This window comes from Centruroides sculpturatus, unplaced genomic scaffold (genome assembly GCF_000671375.1).
Source record: "Centruroides sculpturatus isolate CEXI.00-Female unplaced genomic scaffold, Cexi_2.0 scaffold186, whole genome shotgun sequence".
Taxonomy (NCBI): Eukaryota; Metazoa; Arthropoda; class Arachnida; order Scorpiones; family Buthidae; genus Centruroides; species Centruroides sculpturatus.
The window spans coordinates 556,628-577,421 of NW_019384354.1; the positions used below are offsets into that span (position 1 = coordinate 556,628).

A 20,794-nucleotide genomic window follows, 5' to 3' on the forward strand; every position below is an offset into this window, starting at 1 on the left:
TTTTTCTTATTTAAAAACATGTAACAAAAAATTTGTGGTGTTTTGGGGGTCCAGACTGGATTAATGGCATTTCAATGGGGAAAATTGATTTGATATACAAGTAATTTGAGTTATGAGTTCTGTTATGGAACAAATTAAACTTGTAAGTCAAGACACCACTGTATTATATATATAGTTGAGTCTTCATAAGTTGACACCCCAGGGGAAGTGGAAATGTGTTGAGTTATGTGATATGATTACTAAAACAAAGTTGGAAAAATACAAAACTACAATCGGGAAAATACAGTAGTGCTTTATACAGTACCAGTACAGGCAATGTATCTCTCTGACCATCCATCACTGGCACTAAAATTGGTTTCTACTCCAAGTACTTCAGCGATTTCCATTGCTTTGTGTTTCAGTTTCGGTCCCGAAACAGGAGGATTCAATGAACGAATTTGCTTCAGCCAATGTACCAGAGCATCTTCGACATCTTTGTATGACGACTTTCTCTTGCATTTTCGAGATAACAGCAATGAAGACTCAAGGAAAAGTTTCTTAATTTCCTCTTTTTTCTTCAGAATTCCCACTAATGTTGTTGTTGGAAGGTTTTCATGTTTTGCAAATTCGGCTTGTGAAATTCTATTACATTCAAATTCAGATACAAATTCGTATTTTTCCTTCAGCATAAGCATTGTTAGGTTTTGGATACTCATTTCTAACAGAAATGTGAAACACTTGCTGCAAATAATGCATGAGTGAAAGATAAGAAAATGCAAAATCAGATTCTGCTGTGGTGTGAACTCATTTTTTTCAGGAGGGGAGTCAAATTATCAGACAAACAGAAAATGAGTGTGGGACAGAAAAAGTATGTTGATTTATCCAGGGGTGATGAGTTAAACGGTGTTGAGTAAACCAGAGTTTTTTTTAACATTAATGCCTATGTAAGTCAGCCAGGATTACAGAAAGCTGACTACTTAACTGACAGTGTCTAGTTATACCTATGATGACTTATGTGGACTTGACTGTATATTTATTTATTTATAATTATTATTTACTGTTGAAGAATAATTCTACAGAATTATGATTAGTTTTTATAAATAAATAAATTTCAATAATTTCTCATTTTAGTTTATGGCAAATTGGTGTTGATTATTTCGATCATTGTCCTGAAATGGGCAGGTAAGAATTCAACTTATTTGTTATATAAATACATAATTTTAGTTTAAAATTAAGTAATAGGAGGAATAGAAATTAAATAAAAAGGTTGATTTATGCAAATAGTAAACATAAGTGTTATGATTATTAAAATAGTATAAAATATATAAAACAGGTAACATTTCTAAATCTTTTGATTTTATTTTTAGTGAAATTATTAAGGATATTTATGATATAAAGCTTTTTTGCTATATTGGCTTTTATGGTTTTCTTAAGTCATAAAAATATAGCTTTTATTGACTTTGTTTTTGTTAGTACAAATTTAATAAATAACAGTGGCTTAACATAAATTTGTCATAGAAACAATGTTATCAAAGAGAAACTAATTATATTTGTAATTTGTAAAAATGGCACAAAGTAATTTTCTAAAAGACAAACATGTTAAGTAATTAACTGCCCAATATAGATTAAATAAAAATTGCAAGTTTTTGTTGACACACTTAGAAAATTTAAGGTTTATTTTTTCTTCATACTTTTAAGTAACAAACTCCAGATTTTATATCTAAATATCTTAAAACTTTTACAACAATATCTAAGTTAAAATGATTATTAGTAATTTTCCAATGACTATCAGAATACTGTTCATTCATCAATCTCACTGCTATATTTAATTCTAATGAAGAAAAGCTAAATTCAAAGTGCTTTGTGGCATGTTAATACAATCTTCCTTATCACCAGATGATATTCTTTTACCGAAATCATTCCAACCTGTATTCATGTTCTCAATTTTTCACAGTTTTTGTACAACTCATCTCTTCTAAAAGAAAAAAAGCTTCTTATTGTGAATATTTCTGCCATATTTAAAAACTGAATTAATAAAGATTTTATTTTTGTTTTGATTTTAAAAATTAATTATAATAATAGTAATTTTTTGTTAATCTTATTTGTCATATAAGTTTTAAAAATTACATTTTGATAAAATGTAATTTTATATATAAAACTAATTTATTTATTTATTCATTCATTCATTAAGCTAGAAAATTAAATTATAATTTATTAATTTTTTAGACAATATCTAGAAATGTATTTGGAAAGGATCCCACTTTCAAATCATGCAAAAGTAATGAAAATATTAACAATTGCTAAGAATAGAAATATGCAACAGTTAGGTTGGTAAAATTTTATTAATGATTATTAAAGTAGCTAAGAAATTAAATAATATATGTATAAAAATTTAGTTTTTTATATTATATTTAATATAAAAATATTAAGAAGTAAGATAGCTTGTGAATGCATATCTTGTGATCTTGTGTTTGTATTGTAGCTTTCTTCCCAACTTAAAAAAAACAGAGGGAACATAATTGAAAAAGCTAACTACATTGATATTACTAGTTTAATTCAATGATATATTACTTGCTTAGTATTGGATTAAATTTATTAGCACTATATTGGCTTTTCTTTGTTACTAGACTTATTACACCATCATTCAGTACAAGACCAGCTTTAGAAATTCACATTTTATAAGGATGGTGTAATAAGCCTAGCAACAAAGAAAAGCCAATGTAGTGCTAATAAATTTAATACTAGTTTATAAAATTAAGCTTTAGATGAATAACATGATGCTGAATCATTTTCAGCATCGTGTTATTCTCTTTCTAAAGAATTTTTAGTTGTCTGAAATTTTCAAATTTACAGATAGAATACAATTTTTATAGAATATGAATGTAAATTCCTAGTCATCAGGAAGTAAATTTTGATTATATCTTTAGGATTAAAATACATGAAATTTATTTTTGACATATTTATCTCTAGTCAATCATCCAAATGGAATTCAGAAATTCATTTTATAGAATAAATTTGCTTGATATGAATTCTAATTATCATATTTTTTATCTATTTTAAATGAATATTACATTTTCTCTTCTTACTCTTAATACACGTACAAAAGTGGTAGTTTTCTGTACCTATTCATTTCTCACAGGTATTTTTCAGCAAATTGACTTACTTATCTGTAAAACTAAATAAAGTGCCAAATTATAAAGCTTTTTTGTGGCTAAGTTAATGATTAGAAACTAATTAATTTGTCTAGTGGTAGTGGTTATGCCACCATCTCTCGTTAATTTTCATAATTTATAATAAATTAATTTTTAATTTAGAGTTTTCTTGAAGTGAGTAACCACTATGGTTTTATCTAAATCAGTGGTGTCCAACCAAAATTGTTTACTGAGCCAAAACAAAAATAAAAATACACTGTGTGTATATTTATTTATAACAAAACATTTACAATTATACAGTATTTTGTGAAATTTGTTTTTCAATTTTTTCATTTAATTTTTTAATATCAATGTTGTACAATGTAGTTGATTTTTTAAATTTTCATCAGTCAATCTATTATGACTTACATTTAACAATCTTCAATTTTGAGAAAAAAAGATTCACAAAGATAAGTGATTCCCATTGCAGCTGTAATGCTTATTGCCAGTTTTTTTAGGTTAGGGAATTTATCATTACAGATGTATTTTTTTTTTTATAAAACTGAACTTTGTCATTGGCCTCAAACATATTTCAATTCAGAAGGTGACTGGAGATCTATTANTTGATTTAAATAATGTCCAAGAAATATTCTAATCTTTTTTATTATAAAAATTGTTAAAAGATATGTTGTAGGTATTCTAATTTAATTCACATCATTGATAATTTTTAATCAGTTTGGAAACTCAGTTTGATGATGATAAATTCACTAAAATAAATACTTTTAATAAATAATTTGTACATTTTTAACATATTTGTCTTTGCCAGGACAATAAATTTGGCCATTAAGGCACTTATAATACGTAGGGCTTTTTATAACCTTCCTCCTGACTGCTTGTGTATGAAAAGATTGCCCAGATTAAATTAGTGTCCGGGGCTGGATATTCTATCGTTAAGTTTAACTATTTAGTCAGTCGAGTAAAAAATGCATTATTTCCATGATCCACTTTATTTCGTAAGAAGAAAGCAGTCTTTGTGTTGCCAGCCATCCCTTACCTAGGTCTTCCTTTACATATTATGCCAAGCCTTTAAGAAATTTGGATATATACTGCCACTGGCTCCTTGGCCCACATTGTGTAAGATACTTTGCAATGATAGAGATGGGGTTACACTTTTTGAAAAGTCTGGAGTTTAGAACTGTACCTTTACAAAATCCATCAACTTGCTCAAATTTATTATATAGGTGCCACTGTCATAATGCTCTGTTTTGAGCATCATGAAGATATTATACATGGAAGATGACTAACAGAGCTAGTCAAAAAAGTGATGGAATATAACTTTGATTCTCTTTGGTCACAAGCTACATCCTTCAATTATTTCATATATAACTGTGTTTTTCATTCAAAAAAAGTATTTATTGAAAAATATAGAAAAAAATACTGTATTTTATGTTGAAATAGATTTAACATTATGCAGAATAGTTTCTTCAGTACTAAATTTTCTTTTTAATTTCAGCTTCTGTATAACATTACTACTGGATGCCTTACCTCTGTTAGAATCTACCGAAGTAACTTTCAGCAGTCATCAAATGTACGAATTATTATATTCATTAGAAGAATTAATAGAAAGTTCGACTTGGTAAATTAATTTATAATTATAGTATTATAGTAAAATATAATAAGTAAAAAAATACACTACTGACCATTAAAATTGCTACACCAGGAAGGAATGCGAAAAACATAATGATATTTATTAGACACATACATTATAGTGTGAAGAACAAATAATTAAATTTTTGGGAAATTTGGAGGTATAGATCTTGAGAAATCAATACCCAGAGTGACTACTCTGGGTATTGATTTCTCAGCACCTTTGGCAGCAATAACAGCATTTATCTGCCTGGACATGGAGTCGAACAGAGATTGGATAGCATGTATGGGTACAGCAGTCCATGCAGCTTCAACACACTGCCACAGGTTATCGACCATAGTAACTAGCAAGTGGTGGTGTGCCAGTTGCTTGGCAACCATTGACCAGACATTTTCAATTGGTGAGAGATCAGGAGAACATGCTGGCCAGGTAACAATCAAACATATTCTGTATCAAGGAAGGTCATGACAATACGGGCAACATGTGGTTGTGCATTGTCCTGCTGAAATGTAGTGTTATGGAGACCTCAAAGATAGGGCAGAGTCACAGGCCTTAACACATCAGAAATGTGTGAGATAGCAGAAATTCTTATATTTGAAATAGTCTTTAATAATAACATTTCGCGAATTACGCAACAATTGTTGTTCTTAGCTACCTGAGAAAGTCTCCCGTTACATTTTCTCGAAAGCAACATGNTTTCTGTACCTATTCATTTCTCACAGGTATTTTTCAGCAAATTGACTTACTTATCTGTAAAACTAAATAAAGTGCCAAATTATAAAGCTTTTTTGTGGCTAAGTTAATGATTAGAAACTAATTAATTTGTCTAGTGGTAGTGGTTATGCCACCATCTCTCGTTAATTTTCATAATTTATAATAAATTAATTTTTAATTTAGGGTTTTCTTGAAGTGAGTAACCACTATGGTTTTATCTAAATCAGTGGTGTCCAACCAAAATTGTTTACTGAGCCAAAACAAAAATAAAAATACACTGTGTGTATATTTATTTATAACAAAACATTTACAATTATACAGTATTTTGTGAAATTTGTTTTTCAATTTTTTCATTTAATTTTTTAATATCAATGTTGTACAATGTAGTTGATTTTTTAAATTTTCATCAGTCAATCTATTATGACTTACATTTAACAATCTTCAATTTTGAGAAAAAAAGATTCACAAAGATAAGTGATTCCCATTGCAGCTGTAATGCTTATTGCCAGTTTTTTTAGGTTAGGGAATTTATCATTACAGATGTATTTTTTTTTTTATAAAACTGAACTTTGTCATTGGCCTCAAACATATTTCAATTCAGAAGGTGACTGGAGATCTATTAACTCCATCTGCAAACTTGTTGGAGCTGATTCCACAACAATGTCAAATGAACATAAGAAAATATTAAATATATTCTCATAATTCCTTCAATGTGAAAATCTCTTTTGAAATTCTCGTAGTAAATTACTAAATTAAGGTAACATAAATCCAAAAGCCTTTCCATTATATAATTCAGGATCATTCTGGTCATTTTTATTTATAAAAATTCAAATTTTTTCCTTCAAATTCTTTCTAAGCATGTTCCATGACTTAATCTTTGAATTTTTGCATAAAAAAGCAAATTGCTCTACTCAGATTCCAGTTCTTGAAGATAATCTTGAAACTAACAATGCCTCAAAGAACTATATTTTATTGCATTAACTGTTTTAACAATTGGCATCACATGGTTTGTATTAAATACTTGTGCATACAAATTTTCAAGGTGCAAAAACCAATGACAAATGAAAAGTTCTGAAGATTTTGAACTTTTTTCATGGCTTCTTTATGCTCAAAAATTAATTTAACAACTCCAATATTCTTGTCGACCATTGAAACTTCATCATCTATGGTGATCCCAATTAGGTTTGTTAATTTCAGTCCATGGTCATGCAAGCATTTTATGACAGCTTTTTTAAATATTTTTTTCAGTAATTGTGTCTTAAACTCATAACATCGAGAAATTCTTTGGTCACATTCATTTCACTATCCACACCTCAAATAAAAATGGCAAGTTGAGCCATATCCTTAATTAATATGTTGTTTCATCCAAAGCCAGTGAGAAATACACAAACTTCTTAGAAACTGTGCAAACATGTTCAGCATTGAACAAATTTCATTTGAAATGTTATCAATTCTTCATTCTACAGTTTGATATGACAAGCTGATTTGACTGAAAATCTTGATTTCTTCGGCTGCAGTGATAATGCATTCTTTGACTTATTCACCATCCAAAAATGCTTTCATTTCTTTCCCAATTTGTGATCATCTTATACTGGAATTAATGATGATATTTGATTGAACTGTTTGTTTATGAAATACATTTTGTTCTGCAGCCAGACTTGCTTTAAGTATTTCTAATTTCACTTTTTGTTTGTTAGTATATTTTTCAAAATTATCATGTTTTTGTTCATAATGTCTTTTTAAACTGTATGAATTTAATATTGAAGTAGAGTCATGACAAATTAAACATATAGCTTTGTCTTTTATCTAAAGGAAAAAATACAAATCTTCCCATCCACTTTGAAACTGTCTGTTTTCATCTTCAAATTTTCTTTTCTTCCTTTCAGACATAAGAGAAATAAAGGGCCAGTAAAGTTCAATCATGCCTTCCGATTTCCAGTCCATCAAAAAGAACACCTTACAACTTCTTGTACACAAATTAAGTCTATTTATTTAATACTATTTAGAGAGATACACAACAACACATCTTGATTACTTCTAACTACAATTTTTCTTTTCATACTGCTGGTGTTGGTTTTGTGTGTGGTGACCTTGTCCAAACAAGTCTGGACAAGGTCTTAGTCCAGACTTGTTTTTCCTTACATAGTCTTAGAGGAGGCTCATTTCTCACTCAGGCTAGACTCTGCTTTCCTCCATCCAACGTTGCCTTATATCTAAGTTTTGAATCCATTGGCCAACCAATCTGGAACTGAGCTGATCTGAGCTTTCTATTGGATCCATCTCAGTCGGCATACCTGTCTTGACTTGTCCAGGATGACTTGCCAACCGTCCCTTTCTAGAAAACATGCTCCGACATGTGAAAACTTAATCTATCTTGTCACTACAAGAAGGCCTCCTTGACAGGGCCTAGTAGAAAAAATAAAATTTTATTCAATCACTTAAAATTTCTCAATATTTATTCAGTTCAGTTTGTATTGGGTTATTTATTAATGTTTCACATACACATAATGTTTAATTTTACTAATAAAACGAGTGCACGGTAATTATAACTGTAGCAATAATGAATTCAACACTATCGGGCTAGTATAAGGCTAATTATTAAATGAATTACGTAACCAATTTGGCTTATGTAATTCATTTAATAATTAGCCTTATACTAGCCCGATAGATTTTCGGCATTTGGTTGGTGTGTAGCTATATTATGAATTCAACACTTTGTTACTTTGTAAAATCTGTTAATTAACAGAGATAGCTAAACAGAATAACTGTATTAAAAATGGCTGCCAGACCAAAAAAAGAGAAGAAAACCAGTAACTAATGGCATCCGATTTTGAAATGACCTACAGCATATACAGTATCTGTTTCATGAGACACCCCTTGGTGACTAACTATAATCAAATAACTTACACAGTAAGACATAATTAAGCCCATTAACAATCTAAACATGAAATGATTTATTTTAAATCTACATGCATGTGTAAATATGTAATTCTAATTTAAAGTTTCTTAGGCTTATTTTTAAAGAATTTAACGAAAAAAATAAAATCTCTTATCATTTATTGGAAACCCAGAAGACCATTGTAACTTAAGAATGTGTCTATCATTTGATATTTATTAAACATATACAGCAAATTTAAGGAAATATAATTTTGTTATACCAAAACACAAATTTAAAAACTTTTGTTGTTGTAAATATACTGAATAAATATACATACATTTGTACATATAATAATACTTTTGAAGCTTTGTTAAAAAATATTTAATAACTGTTTTAATTTCTGAGTGTAGATGATAAGGTGTTATACATCATATTACTGTATTTATCTATATATGTGATATTTCATTGTAATAAAAATTTATACAAGATAATTATGGTTTTAAAAGGGCCACAAAAAGATATTGACTTCTCCGCACGCAGCTCATGGGCTACAGGTTGGACACAGCAGATTTAAATTAATAGTTCTGGAAGTGAATATTGGATGGAGGTCCAGGTAGCATAACTTGTATGCATGGTAAGCAGGAGTTGCAGGTTTGAGTCTCACTTTGGTCCAATTCTTTTCTTCCAGAAAATTCCAAATTAAAAATTAATGTATTATAATTATTAAAATTAACATCAGATGGTGGCATAATTGTCTATCTCTGGACAAATTAATTAGTTCCTAATCATTAATTGAGTTATATAATAGCCCAATAATTTGGCACTTTGTTTGGTTTTACTAATAAATCAGATTTAGAGATATGTTGCCATATACTTACTTATCTGTGCTTCCATGATATTCTCATATTACGTGCCATTCGTGTAAAAATTTTGATTAAAAAATTTTTTCTGCTTATCACAAGTTTTCAAACAACTGCTGCAGAAAATTTCTGCTGTAAGCATGTGATCACACAAAATTTTTCTTTATTAACGAGGTTGAGGCCGAAGTTTTAAACACGAAAACATATACGTTGGATGTTCAGCACCGCTTTCCTGTAAGCCTAGAAGTTTGACAATGGTGTTTGGAATGTCGAGCATGATTCCACTGACTATCCAAACACCATTGTCAAACTTCTAGGCTTACAGGAAAGCGGTGCTGAACGTCCGATGTATACGTTTTCACGTTTAAAACTTCGGCCTCAACCTCTCTATTGTTACATGATCACTTGTGTAATATGATGATTTTTCGCTCTGACATCATGGAGGTCTATGCAATTACTGTAAGTCATGACCTCATGGATGTTTGTCAGCTATACATGACATAATATGGTGGTTTGCAACTCAGTATGACCCTGAACACTTGTCTCCATAAGATAGCCTGGAGTACTATGACTTTCAACAATTCATATGTTTTCACAGCTTTATTTCATGTTCAAAATACACAGAAAAATTATTTTCTTGTCCATCTGAGAAACACTTCATTTATTTCCAGCTGAACTCATTTTACATTAGCCCTTGCTATTGCAAAGTTTGAAGGGTTGCCTGTGGGAGTCTGGTCAAAGACATTGTTCTGGAAATAAAAAAATATATCATGTAGTAAACAACACATGAAATTGAAATTTTGCATATACAGAGAAGACACATTACAGGTTTTTCTCAGAATCATCAATTTGAGGAATGGCAATTATGTGCAATGCAATTATGCATGAAAAATCAGTGAAAAATTGCCACCTTATGCATGCAATCCTGTAAAAAAAAAACTGCATGTGATTGCAGATTAAAAGAAGAGAAAGTTTTATATTTTAAGACAAAATTTTTAGTCTTTGATTTTATTAAATTTTTCTGTTAATAAAGTTAACTATATTAATGTAATGTTACAACTATACAATACTACACATAATAAGAATAATTGCTTTTAAATGATTGTTTTATATATTTATAGACTACATGATATCTTCATAATCATTTTGAATTTTTTACACAATTTAGTTAATAAGATATTTAATAATATAAATTGCTTAACAGAGCTTTAATTGAAAAGCAATATATAATATTCCAAATAACGTGAGATTAGTTTTTATATTCAAAACTTTTAATAAAAATTCGATTTATTACTTAACTGTATGAATTTTTAATACATAAAAATTAATAACAAATTGGTTTTTTTTAGTAAACAGTATATATAAGGTAATGGGTGTACAAGCAAATAGAAATAAACAACTAGGAACAGCACTTTGTTGGGCAGTTCAATCAAAGGTAATTTGTAATGTAAATGATTATATAATTTTTGTTTTTAGCTTAATTATTCATCAATAAGAGCATGATATATATATTAAAATAAATTCTGGGAATCACATATAACACTTAATAGTAACTAAATATTATTAAATTGCTGCATCATAAAATTATGTTTTTTAAACATTACTTTTATCTAATATGTTTCACTAAAAGGAAGAAAAAGCAGTTTTATGTTAAAGAATATTTTGTCTGGGAGATTATAAAAATTCAGATAATTTAACAGTTAGGATTTCTGTTTGTATGTAGAAACCATAGTTTGAAACTGTATGACATACTAACATGATATCAATATTCACATTCATGTTTACTATCCTTTAGAAGACCAGTATTCAAATTCATTCTTATATATATACATTTTATGTGATATGGCATTTGTGCTTTTACCATATTTACATTTTTCAGCTGGTGCAAGGTACTAGGCACTAACTGCTTCATGTTTGGCTCATTAAATCTAAGGAATTCACAAATATTTAGAATAGGATAATATTGTATAAATAACAATAGAAGAGAATTACAGTAAATGCAATTTTAAGTATTTGAAAGACAAATTTTGCTTAATTTCCATAATAGCATAATTGAGATGATTTATAAGATTCAATTGTTTACTTCCCAATAGAGTGCTTCATTAAACTGCTAAAAATATTTAGTATACCATCTATTTCCACCCATTAGGCGATATTAGCTACATCGGATATTGTGTGCTTACGTCAGATTCGATGACCAAGAAAAAGTAGAATGCAATCAACAGAAGAATAACAAAACAAAATCTATTGGGATAAAACAAAATTTATTTGAAAGTTTTATTTTTCTGTCAATTTGAAGTTTTTAATGAGATTTCTTTCATTAAAGACAATTGATTAAATTAATTATACATTAACTATTCAGGAATATACAATATAAGTTAGATTAAACTAAATAACAGTTAAAAGCTGAATTTGTGTACACACACAAACACACATACATCTTCTATTTCATTCTTTTTTATAACTGTAATTAAAGACAATTGTAAAGAATGTTTGCTTTTACATGTAACTAATTTAAATAATTTCTAATTTTTCAGGATATAAATTTTATGTCTTATTTAGCTGATAAGTAAGTACAAATTTTGTAAATATTATACTAAAAATTTAGTTAGCATTTTAAGAATAACTAAGACAGTTTAATAATTATGTTTTAGTATGTTATGTTTAATCTTAAATTATTTGAAATGTAACATAATTTGATTATTAAAATGTATTAGTAATCTACTTCAAAATATTTAACAGTATAATGTAATAATTATTGTAGTTATATTGTTTGCGTTTCCGTATTCTCTCGTTTGTTAAATTATCTTACATTACTTTATTTGCATTTTTGTATAAATATGTAAATGTATCTATGCCTACCTGTAGTGTACATACACTATAGGTAGGCATAGATACAGGGTAGTCAAAATGTCTTGCACACATTTTGAAACAATATAACAGAAAAGGTATAATTGACCTAAGATTATACAGTTTACAGCAATAGAACATCAACTCAAACAGTTTTTTTTCAGGTTTTAATACACCTCTACATGAGCACTATTTAGTAGTAGCTCACAACATATCCAATTTATATTCAATTTTGTCTACTGAGCATTCTGATCTACATTACTGAGCATGTCTACTGTGATAGTTTGAATAGCATCAGTGATATTGTTTTTCAGGACAAATAAATTGGGGTTGTTTAGACATAATTCTCACAAGAAAAAGTCCTGGGTTGTAACACTCAGTAATTGAGGAGGCCATGGAATAGGAAATTGTTGGGAAAGCTTAATTTTATTTGGCACAAACTTCAAATCCCAATTTAAGGGCACCTATTATGCTGGAATATGACATGAGATTTTAATTTCTATAGTTGTGGAAAGACAGCCAACAAATCCAAATAAACATGCTTTTAAAAAAAATATAAAACATCACAAATATCTTTGCTTTCTTTCAGTCATTTACATGTTAATATTTACTTTAAACTTTTTTCATTGACTATACTTTCTGTGAAAATGAAGAGGCCAATGATTTTGTTTTGAAACAGTCTATCCTACATGTTCTTCAGGGTGTGGTATGTAGAATTTTGATGTTGTGGACTGATGTAATAAAACTTTTTTTTTTTTTAGTTTCTTTGGGCTGTCTCAAATGTGTGTATGATTTTAGATTCCCATATTTAAATGTTGTGTCATTTGACTTCGTTGCTTAGATGAAAGATTGCTTTATCAGAGAAACAAACTTTGCATATTTTTATACTTAATTGAAGCACTATTTTGTTGTAAATGTCATACCAAAGAGTTGTTATTAACTAAAAAGGCAATCTATAGTCTTTCAAGAAGCTAGAGTCTATAGCCAATGACTCATTAGAAGGAACAGGCATACCATATTAGTTCTGAGGATAGTAAGATACTGATTTTTTCATCAATATGTGAAAGTATGAATGTGCCAATTCATTTCATCTTGGTTTATCATCTGGCTTGGACAATTTCTATGTTGTATGCCTGCAACTTCAGTCATTTCTGTAGAATTTTTAGTACAGCTATCTTTGGAATTGCAATTCTAATGTTAGATTAACTTGATTTTCAATATCAAATTGTGAATACAGCAAAAGAAAGTAAAGAAATACGCTATCCATTAAATAGTTTTTTCTAATTATTATTAAATTAAAAATATAGCCATCCCTAAATATCAGAACTCCTTGTATCCAAATTTCTGTTACAATGAATGATGTTATTTAGTATCCATCATGATATTTGAAATAATCCCAGCATTAAAAATTTCTTCAAGGTGCATTTGTAAAAATTTCAAAGTCAAGCTGGTAAAAAAAAAAGGAAGTAGAAAATGGCTTCATTCCTAATGTCTGTTTTCATTTGTTTCACTAATATTATGGCATGAGGTTCAACAATTTTATCATAAAATTTCAGTCCAGTCTTATGAGCTTATTCTTAGTAGTTCATTACAATAAGTTAGATTCGCTGTTTTGTTTGTTTATTTTTAGTGATTTTACTTGGTGTATATTTTAAATTAAAATATTACTATCATTACAATATACAATATTTTCTTTGTTGTCTACTGCATATGAAAGAAAATGCAGTTCATGTAATATGTGATACTATACAAACTTATTCCTCACATTAATGCTTACAAACATACTTTTTAGTGACTTTATGAAGTATTTATTAGTAAGGTGGATTTATTGGGGTTTAGACATGAAATCTTTATTACTAGCTTTTTATAGTTGTTAATATCATTTGGGAAGATTTTGTTTATTTAGATAGAACAGGAATGAATTTAGAATTTTTTCTGTAATGTAATATGTAATGGAAAATTTTAAATTTCCATACGAACTTTAAAAGTTAAACTAACCAACCTGAGAAAGCATTTTTTCACTAATGCCCAAGTAATGTTCAGTCCAAACAGGCTCATCTTCAGGGCATTTTTTAGCTGAAATTCTTTGTTTTTGAATAAGAGCTTGAAGAATTCTATTGTATGCATTTTCCTTCGTTTTCATTCTATTATTCTTTTTTAAAAATCCAAACTCTTAAGCAGATGGATTTTATGAAGCACTGTCTCTTGGATGTTTTCTCTTAGGGGTCTTGGAAGTTATACAGAAAAAAACAGTTTGTAGAGAGATAGACGGAGACCCCACTAAGAGGATAAAGGCAAGGGTTAAGAAGTTATTAAGAGAGAATTCATCTGCTTAACAGTTTGTAATTTAAAAAAATAAATTAATAATAGAATGGGAAAAAACTGGAAAATGCATATGAGCAATTATTTATTGTGACATTGTCACAATGCTGGACTGAAATTTTTAATTTATTTAATTTAAAATATATGCTCTCCACTTCAAATTAGTAGTGTCTTGCCCCTGTACATCATACTTTTCCTTAATCTATAGAGTCTTGCTGGTCATCTTTCTAATACCTTTCGAGGAAAAATTTTTGAATTGAAATAACATGACTTCTGGTTTGCATTGGAAGTTCTTATATAGTTAATATAAGATATGGAAACTTTAGGGGCTTCCTGTCCCTATGGTTTCCATATCTGGTCTCGTCTTTCATCTGTCTAACTCTATTCTCAAGATTAAGAAAAGATGTATGGACAGATGACTGGAAATTTATAGGTCTACAATTTTTTTCAAATTGCAGCTCAGCAATAGAATTCCTTGAACACATGTTTGAAAACTAAGAGTTGCAGCTAAGAGGAAGCCCTAAAGATGAGCCTGATCAGCTTGAAAGTACCTGGGCATTACAGAGAAAGAATGGTTTCTCAGATTGATCTTTAAACAAGTAGTTGGTTAGTTTAACTTGTAATGGAAAACACTTCCTGATATCTGAATGTCTAATATTTGAGTTGTTTCAGAAATACATTCAAGTTTGATAATATATAATCTACTGCAGTTGTATGAGTAATCACATAAAATTTCCTTTGATTTGTATTATCATATTCTAAAACTGTTCATAGCAAAGAACAGTTTAGAATGTTTCTTTTAATTTTCCTTTATTCACAATATGATTTTCATAGAAAAATATCTATATGATATTTTTCTGTGATATGATATTATATACTGTTTTTGTAAATTCTTACAAAAATATATTATATAATACTGGAAAATACAATGAAAGAAATGCTCACAAAAGAGGGAGAATTTAATGTGATGATACATAAGTTATTATTTTTCTATATTAATATATGTAATTCAAAATTTATTTGATGGTACATAATTCTTTTATAATTTATCCATATCTAATTATTTATAACATTAAAATTTGTAATTTATATATATTTATTATTAGATTTTTGATTGATTATGTGAATTGTGGAAAGTTTACCAGTTTAGATCTTCTGGATAATTTAGGTCCAAGCATGTTGGTTAGTGATAAGCTAACCTTTTTAGGTAAATTAATTTATAATTATAGTATTATAGTAAAATATAATAAGTAAAAAAATACACTACTGACCATTAAAATTGCTACACCAGGAAGGAATGCGAAAAACATAATGATATTTATTAGACACATACATTATAGTGTGAAGAACAAATAATTAAATTTTTGGGAAATTTGGAGGTATAGATCTTGAGAAATCAATACCCAGAGTGACTACTCTGGGTATTGATTTCTCAGCACCTTTGGCAGCAATAACAGCATTTATCTGCCTGGACATGGAGTCGAACAGAGATTGGATAGCATGTATGGGTACAGCAGTCCATGCAGCTTCAACACACTGCCACAGGTTATCGACCATAGTAACTAGCAAGTGGTGGTGTGCCAGTTGCTTGGCAACCATTGACCAGACATTTTCAATTGGTGAGAGATCAGGAGAACATGCTGGCCAGGTAACAATCAAACATATTCTGTATCAAGGAAGGTCATGACAATACGGGCAACATGTGGTTGTGCATTGTCCTGCTGAAATGTAGTGTTATGGAGACCTCAAAGATAGGGCAGAGTCACAGGCCTTAACACATCAGAAATGTGTGAGATAGCAGAAATTCTTATATTTGAAATAGTCTTTAATAATAACATTTCGCGAATTACGCAACAATTGTTGTTCTTAGCTACCTGAGAAAGTCTCCCGTTACATTTTCTCGAAAGCAACATGACGCTTTCTCATGAACTATTAACCTCTGCACGGCCGAAATCGTCCGTGAATATCATCAGAGATGGCCGAAAAGAGTTAGTCGCTGCCTTAGTCCTCAGAGAGGAAAGAAGTCGTCCTCCCTTCAATTATCATCCATTAAGGAATCCGAATAATTGCCATAGGATAAACTTGTCTGTGTGTGTGTGTGTGTGTGTTAGTGCATCGCCTGGATAACGAATCAGAAACCTTAAAAACCCATAGGAAGCTGTTATAATCCGATTCAACAAGACCCGAACGGGACCTATAACCAAAGGTATTTATCATCCCGCGAAGTGTATGTGAACTCTCTCTCTCCGCGACAATCCTTTTCCAATAGATTTGTAAATAAACCCTTGTTAATTGTTAAGTGTATCTGAGTCATTTCCAATGTTGTCTCTTGAATCGACATTACGAATCCGTCTGACCACGTACGGAACCACTCGCGCGACGGCGTGACGTAATCGCCGTCTCGGTTTCCGTGTTTCTCTAAACACGGTGGTGTCAATCCTGACAGAGTACCAAAGAGGTGCCGACCCGAAAGGTCACAAATGTAACAGCTGCTGTTCAAAGTGCTGGAAATGCAAACAAGAGGTGATCGAGACTTGTATCCAATGGCACCCGATACCATCATTCCAGGTGACGGGCCAGTATGATGATGTCAAATACATGCTGGCAATGTGCGTTCTCCACAATGCCGCCAAACATGGATGCGGCTATCATGGTGCTCTAAACAGAACTGGGATTCGTCTGAAAGATGATGTAATGCCATTCCTGTGTCCAGGTTTGTTGTTGATCACACTATTGGAGGCACTCCTGCCTGTGATGCAGCATCAAGGGTAGCCAAAACCATGGTCGCCGTGCTGACAGTCCATGCTGCTGTAAACATCATTGAACTGTTCGTGCAGACACTTGATGTCTTTCAAATGACCCCATTTCTTGACTAAGGGTTTGTGGCATGACTGTACGATCCATTAAGGCAATGTGGATAAGATGTTTGTCTTCTCGACTGTTAGTGATGGGGCCGCTAAGATCCTGCATAGCGTTCTGTATGACTGTCCTGAACCCATTGATTTCATATTCTGCTGGTAGTCATGGGATCGCGATCAACACAAGCAGCAATACTGTGGTATGATAAACCACAATTTTGATAGGCTACAATTCGACCTTGATCAAAGTCAGACATTTGCTGGTAGGCATTTCTCCTTCTTACACAAGGCATAACAACAACATTCTTACCAGAAAACAGCATTCAAATGCAATTTCTGTATGAGAAACCTGCTGTAAAATCTCTTCTTTTATACACATTGTAGATGTCACTACCACCACCAGCCTTGCATGAATGCATTGAAAAGCTAATCATTTGCATATCACAGCATGTTCTATCTGTCGTGCAAATTTCATGTGTGTAGTGTGCCACCTTCCTGGTGTAGCAATTTTAATGGCCAGTAATGTAAGTAAAAAATATTTTTACTTATTTTTATTTTATTTATTTGAAAATAAAGGAAAATACAGAGAATTCCATAAATTTTATGAAGAAAAAGATTTTGCATCGGCCACTTCTCTTCTAGTTTCTCTTCTTTCATCGAAATTAGTACCAAAACAGTAAGTACTATATTAGACTTAAATACAGTTATTTATAATAAGATCAGAATTTGATTTAAATAATGTCCAAGAAATATTCTAATCTTTTTTATTATAAAAATTGTTAAAAGATATGTTGTAGGTATTCTAATTTAATTCACATCATTGATAATTTTTAATCAGTTTGGAAACTCAGTTTGATGATGATAAATTCACTAAAATAAATACTTTTAATAAATAATTTGTACATTTTTAACATATTTGTCTTTGCCAGGACAATAAATTTGGCCATTAAGGCACTTATAATACGTAGGGCTTTTTATAACCTTCCTCCTGACTGCTTGTGTATGAAAAGATTGCCCAGATTAAATTAGTGTCCGGGGCTGGATATTCTATCGTTAAGTTTAACTATTTAGTCAGTCGAGTAAAAAATGCATTATTTCCATGATCCACTTTATTTCGTAAGAAGAAAGCAGTCTTTGTGTTGCCAGCCATCCCTTACCTAGGTCTTCCTTTACATATTATGCCAAGCCTTTAAGAAATTTGGATATATACTGCCACTGGCTCCTTGGCCCACATTGTGTAAGATACTTTGCAATGATAGAGATGGGGTTACACTTTTTGAAAAGTCTGGAGTTTAGAACTGTACCTTTACAAAATCCATCAACTTGCTCAAATTTATTATATAGGTGCCACTGTCATAATGCTCTGTTTTGAGCATCATGAAGATATTATACATGGAAGATGACTAACAGAGCTAGTCAAAAAAGTGATGGAATATAACTTTGATTCTCTTTGGTCACAAGCTACATCCTTCAATTATTTCATATATAACTGTGTTTTTCATTCAAAAAAAGTATTTATTGAAAAATATAGAAAAAAATACTGTATTTTATGTTGAAATAGATTTAACATTATGCAGAATAGTTTCTTCAGTACTAAATTTTCTTTTTAATTTCAGCTTCTGTATAACATTACTACTGGATGCCTTACCTCTGTTAGAATCTACCGAAGTAACTTTCAGCAGTCATCAAATGTACGAATTATTATATTCATTAGAAGAATTAATAGAAAGTTCGACTTTCAAACGACACCAGTCAAGTAAAAATGCGCAAGAGGTACAAATGATTGTTTTTAATTATAAATTTATTATTCATATTAAGATACTCGATAGTCATTTTGCTGTCAACCATTAGCACAATTTTATATCACTTTAAAGCAACAAAAGGACTGTGTTACATAATTGACGATTCCCATAAAAACAAGGCAAAGTTTATCTTTCTTCGTACCTATTAGTCGTAACATAAAGGTTTTAAAATGTCAAATTTATATAAATTTTATTTTGCAATATTTATTTATTCAGAAAATTGAAGTTTTATTTCAGTTTTTTTTTTTTTTTTCAAACAGTTGGAAGAGTTAAAGGAAAAACTCAACTTGCTACGATTTGCGTTAGGAAGAAATTTAGCCAAAGCCGCCATAAGAGAAGGAAGTTACCAAGAAGTTTGAAATTTGTTACATTAATATCTGATGAATTATAATAATAATGAAAAATTATTTCAACATTAAATTCATTCATTTTTGTAAAGAAAATATATGATTCTTTCATTTACATCTCCACAGAATATATTTAGTTTGATTATATAATGCAATATTAAGGAATTAAGTTACACAATTAGCTTGATTTTATTCTTTAATATCTCCATGTTGTTTACATAATTAGCCAAACTAATCAACTTGCATTTTAAATAATAAAAACATTTCTATACAGAAGGAATGTTTTCTCATTTTTAGCAAAAATTACAACCAAAATTTGAGATAAGTATTTTTGTGTGCCAAACAAGGCAAATTACATTTTGAATTTAAAAGTAGAGAATTAATTTAGACATAATACAATACAGCAGCAGAGCAAAAACCTTGCAAATTTCATATACTGTATTTATCATAATCATTCATTGTATATATGAATCAGTTTTAAAAGTGGACATTTTTAAGACTTTCTTTCCAAAAATTAAAATTTCTTTTACACACCCTTTTAGATAAATATATTTTAAAAAATAGTTTGAAGTGAATTGACTCAATTACCTTCTGTGACTGATAGTTTTTTTTTTATTCTGATAAAGGCTAATCTTCATTAATGTAAAAAAAATAGGTGTTTGTTTATATTCATTCATCATCACATTATTTTAAATTCAAATTTAATAAAGTTTGACACTTAAGAATTAATTTATTTTTTATATAATACAGTAGAGTTTTTGTGCATCATCCTGAAAATGACCAATAAGATTTTGTAGGTTTTCGGTGCTGATTTGTTTTATATTTTGTATATCAAAAAATGTAAAATTGTTAGAATTAAAAGATTGGAGAAAATGTTTAAACATTTCAATGATACTTCTATTTTCAAATTACCAAAAGATTATGCATTTTTAATTGTCATCATTCTATCGTTATAAGGGAGGTGGGTTCGAAACAAGGCAATCTAATAACAATCAGGGACCAACAACGTCCCTATCTATCTATACTATTAGTAAATTAATTTATTACGTCCCATTCGGATGCTACGACCGATACGAACGGGGTGAGTCTAATAAGCCAGTGTTTTGCAACCGGTGTGCTGTCACAAGGTGTAAGGTGTGACGAACTTTTACATATTCTATTAATTTCAAGCTTTATTTATATATTTTTATCACAGTTGCTGTGTTTCTTATGCTTGTATTTCAAGTATTATCTCATAAGTGCCGCAGCACTTATGAAATAAGGTGATGCTCATTTATTCATTATTACAAGCCATGCATTTTTATGTATTTTAAGAAATTAAATGTAAAAGAAATTTGCTCACGGGTGTTGATGTCTGTTTAATAATAATAATAATAATAATAATAGGTTAGTGGCATTACGTAAT

General features: G+C 29.8%; 2 protein-coding genes across 2 annotated transcripts in view; one reads left to right on the top strand and one right to left on the bottom strand.

Annotated features, from left to right (window-relative positions):
* Window positions 1-20,700, top strand: part of LOC111639194 (nuclear pore complex protein Nup85-like) — a 44,118-nt gene extending 23,418 nt beyond the window's left edge. The window contains exons 11-18 of the mRNA XM_023384994.1: window positions 1,111-1,161; window positions 2,206-2,306; window positions 10,560-10,645; window positions 11,748-11,779; window positions 15,489-15,589; window positions 17,817-17,916; window positions 18,857-19,013; window positions 19,303-20,700. Of these exons, the coding sequence (XP_023240762.1) occupies window positions 1,111-1,161; window positions 2,206-2,306; window positions 10,560-10,645; window positions 11,748-11,779; window positions 15,489-15,589; window positions 17,817-17,916; window positions 18,857-19,013; window positions 19,303-19,401 (727 nt within the window). The 3' untranslated portion in view covers window positions 19,402-20,700. The remainder of the gene's footprint in view (window positions 1-1,110; window positions 1,162-2,205; window positions 2,307-10,559; window positions 10,646-11,747; window positions 11,780-15,488; window positions 15,590-17,816; window positions 17,917-18,856; window positions 19,014-19,302) is intronic.
* Window positions 135-834, bottom strand: LOC111639201 (tigger transposable element-derived protein 3-like). The gene has a single exon (XM_023385000.1). The coding sequence runs from the start codon at window positions 693-695 to the stop codon at window positions 294-296; it is 402 nt and encodes a 133-aa protein (XP_023240768.1). The 5' UTR covers window positions 696-834; the 3' UTR covers window positions 135-293.
* Window positions 20,701-20,794: the final 94 nt, after the last annotated feature.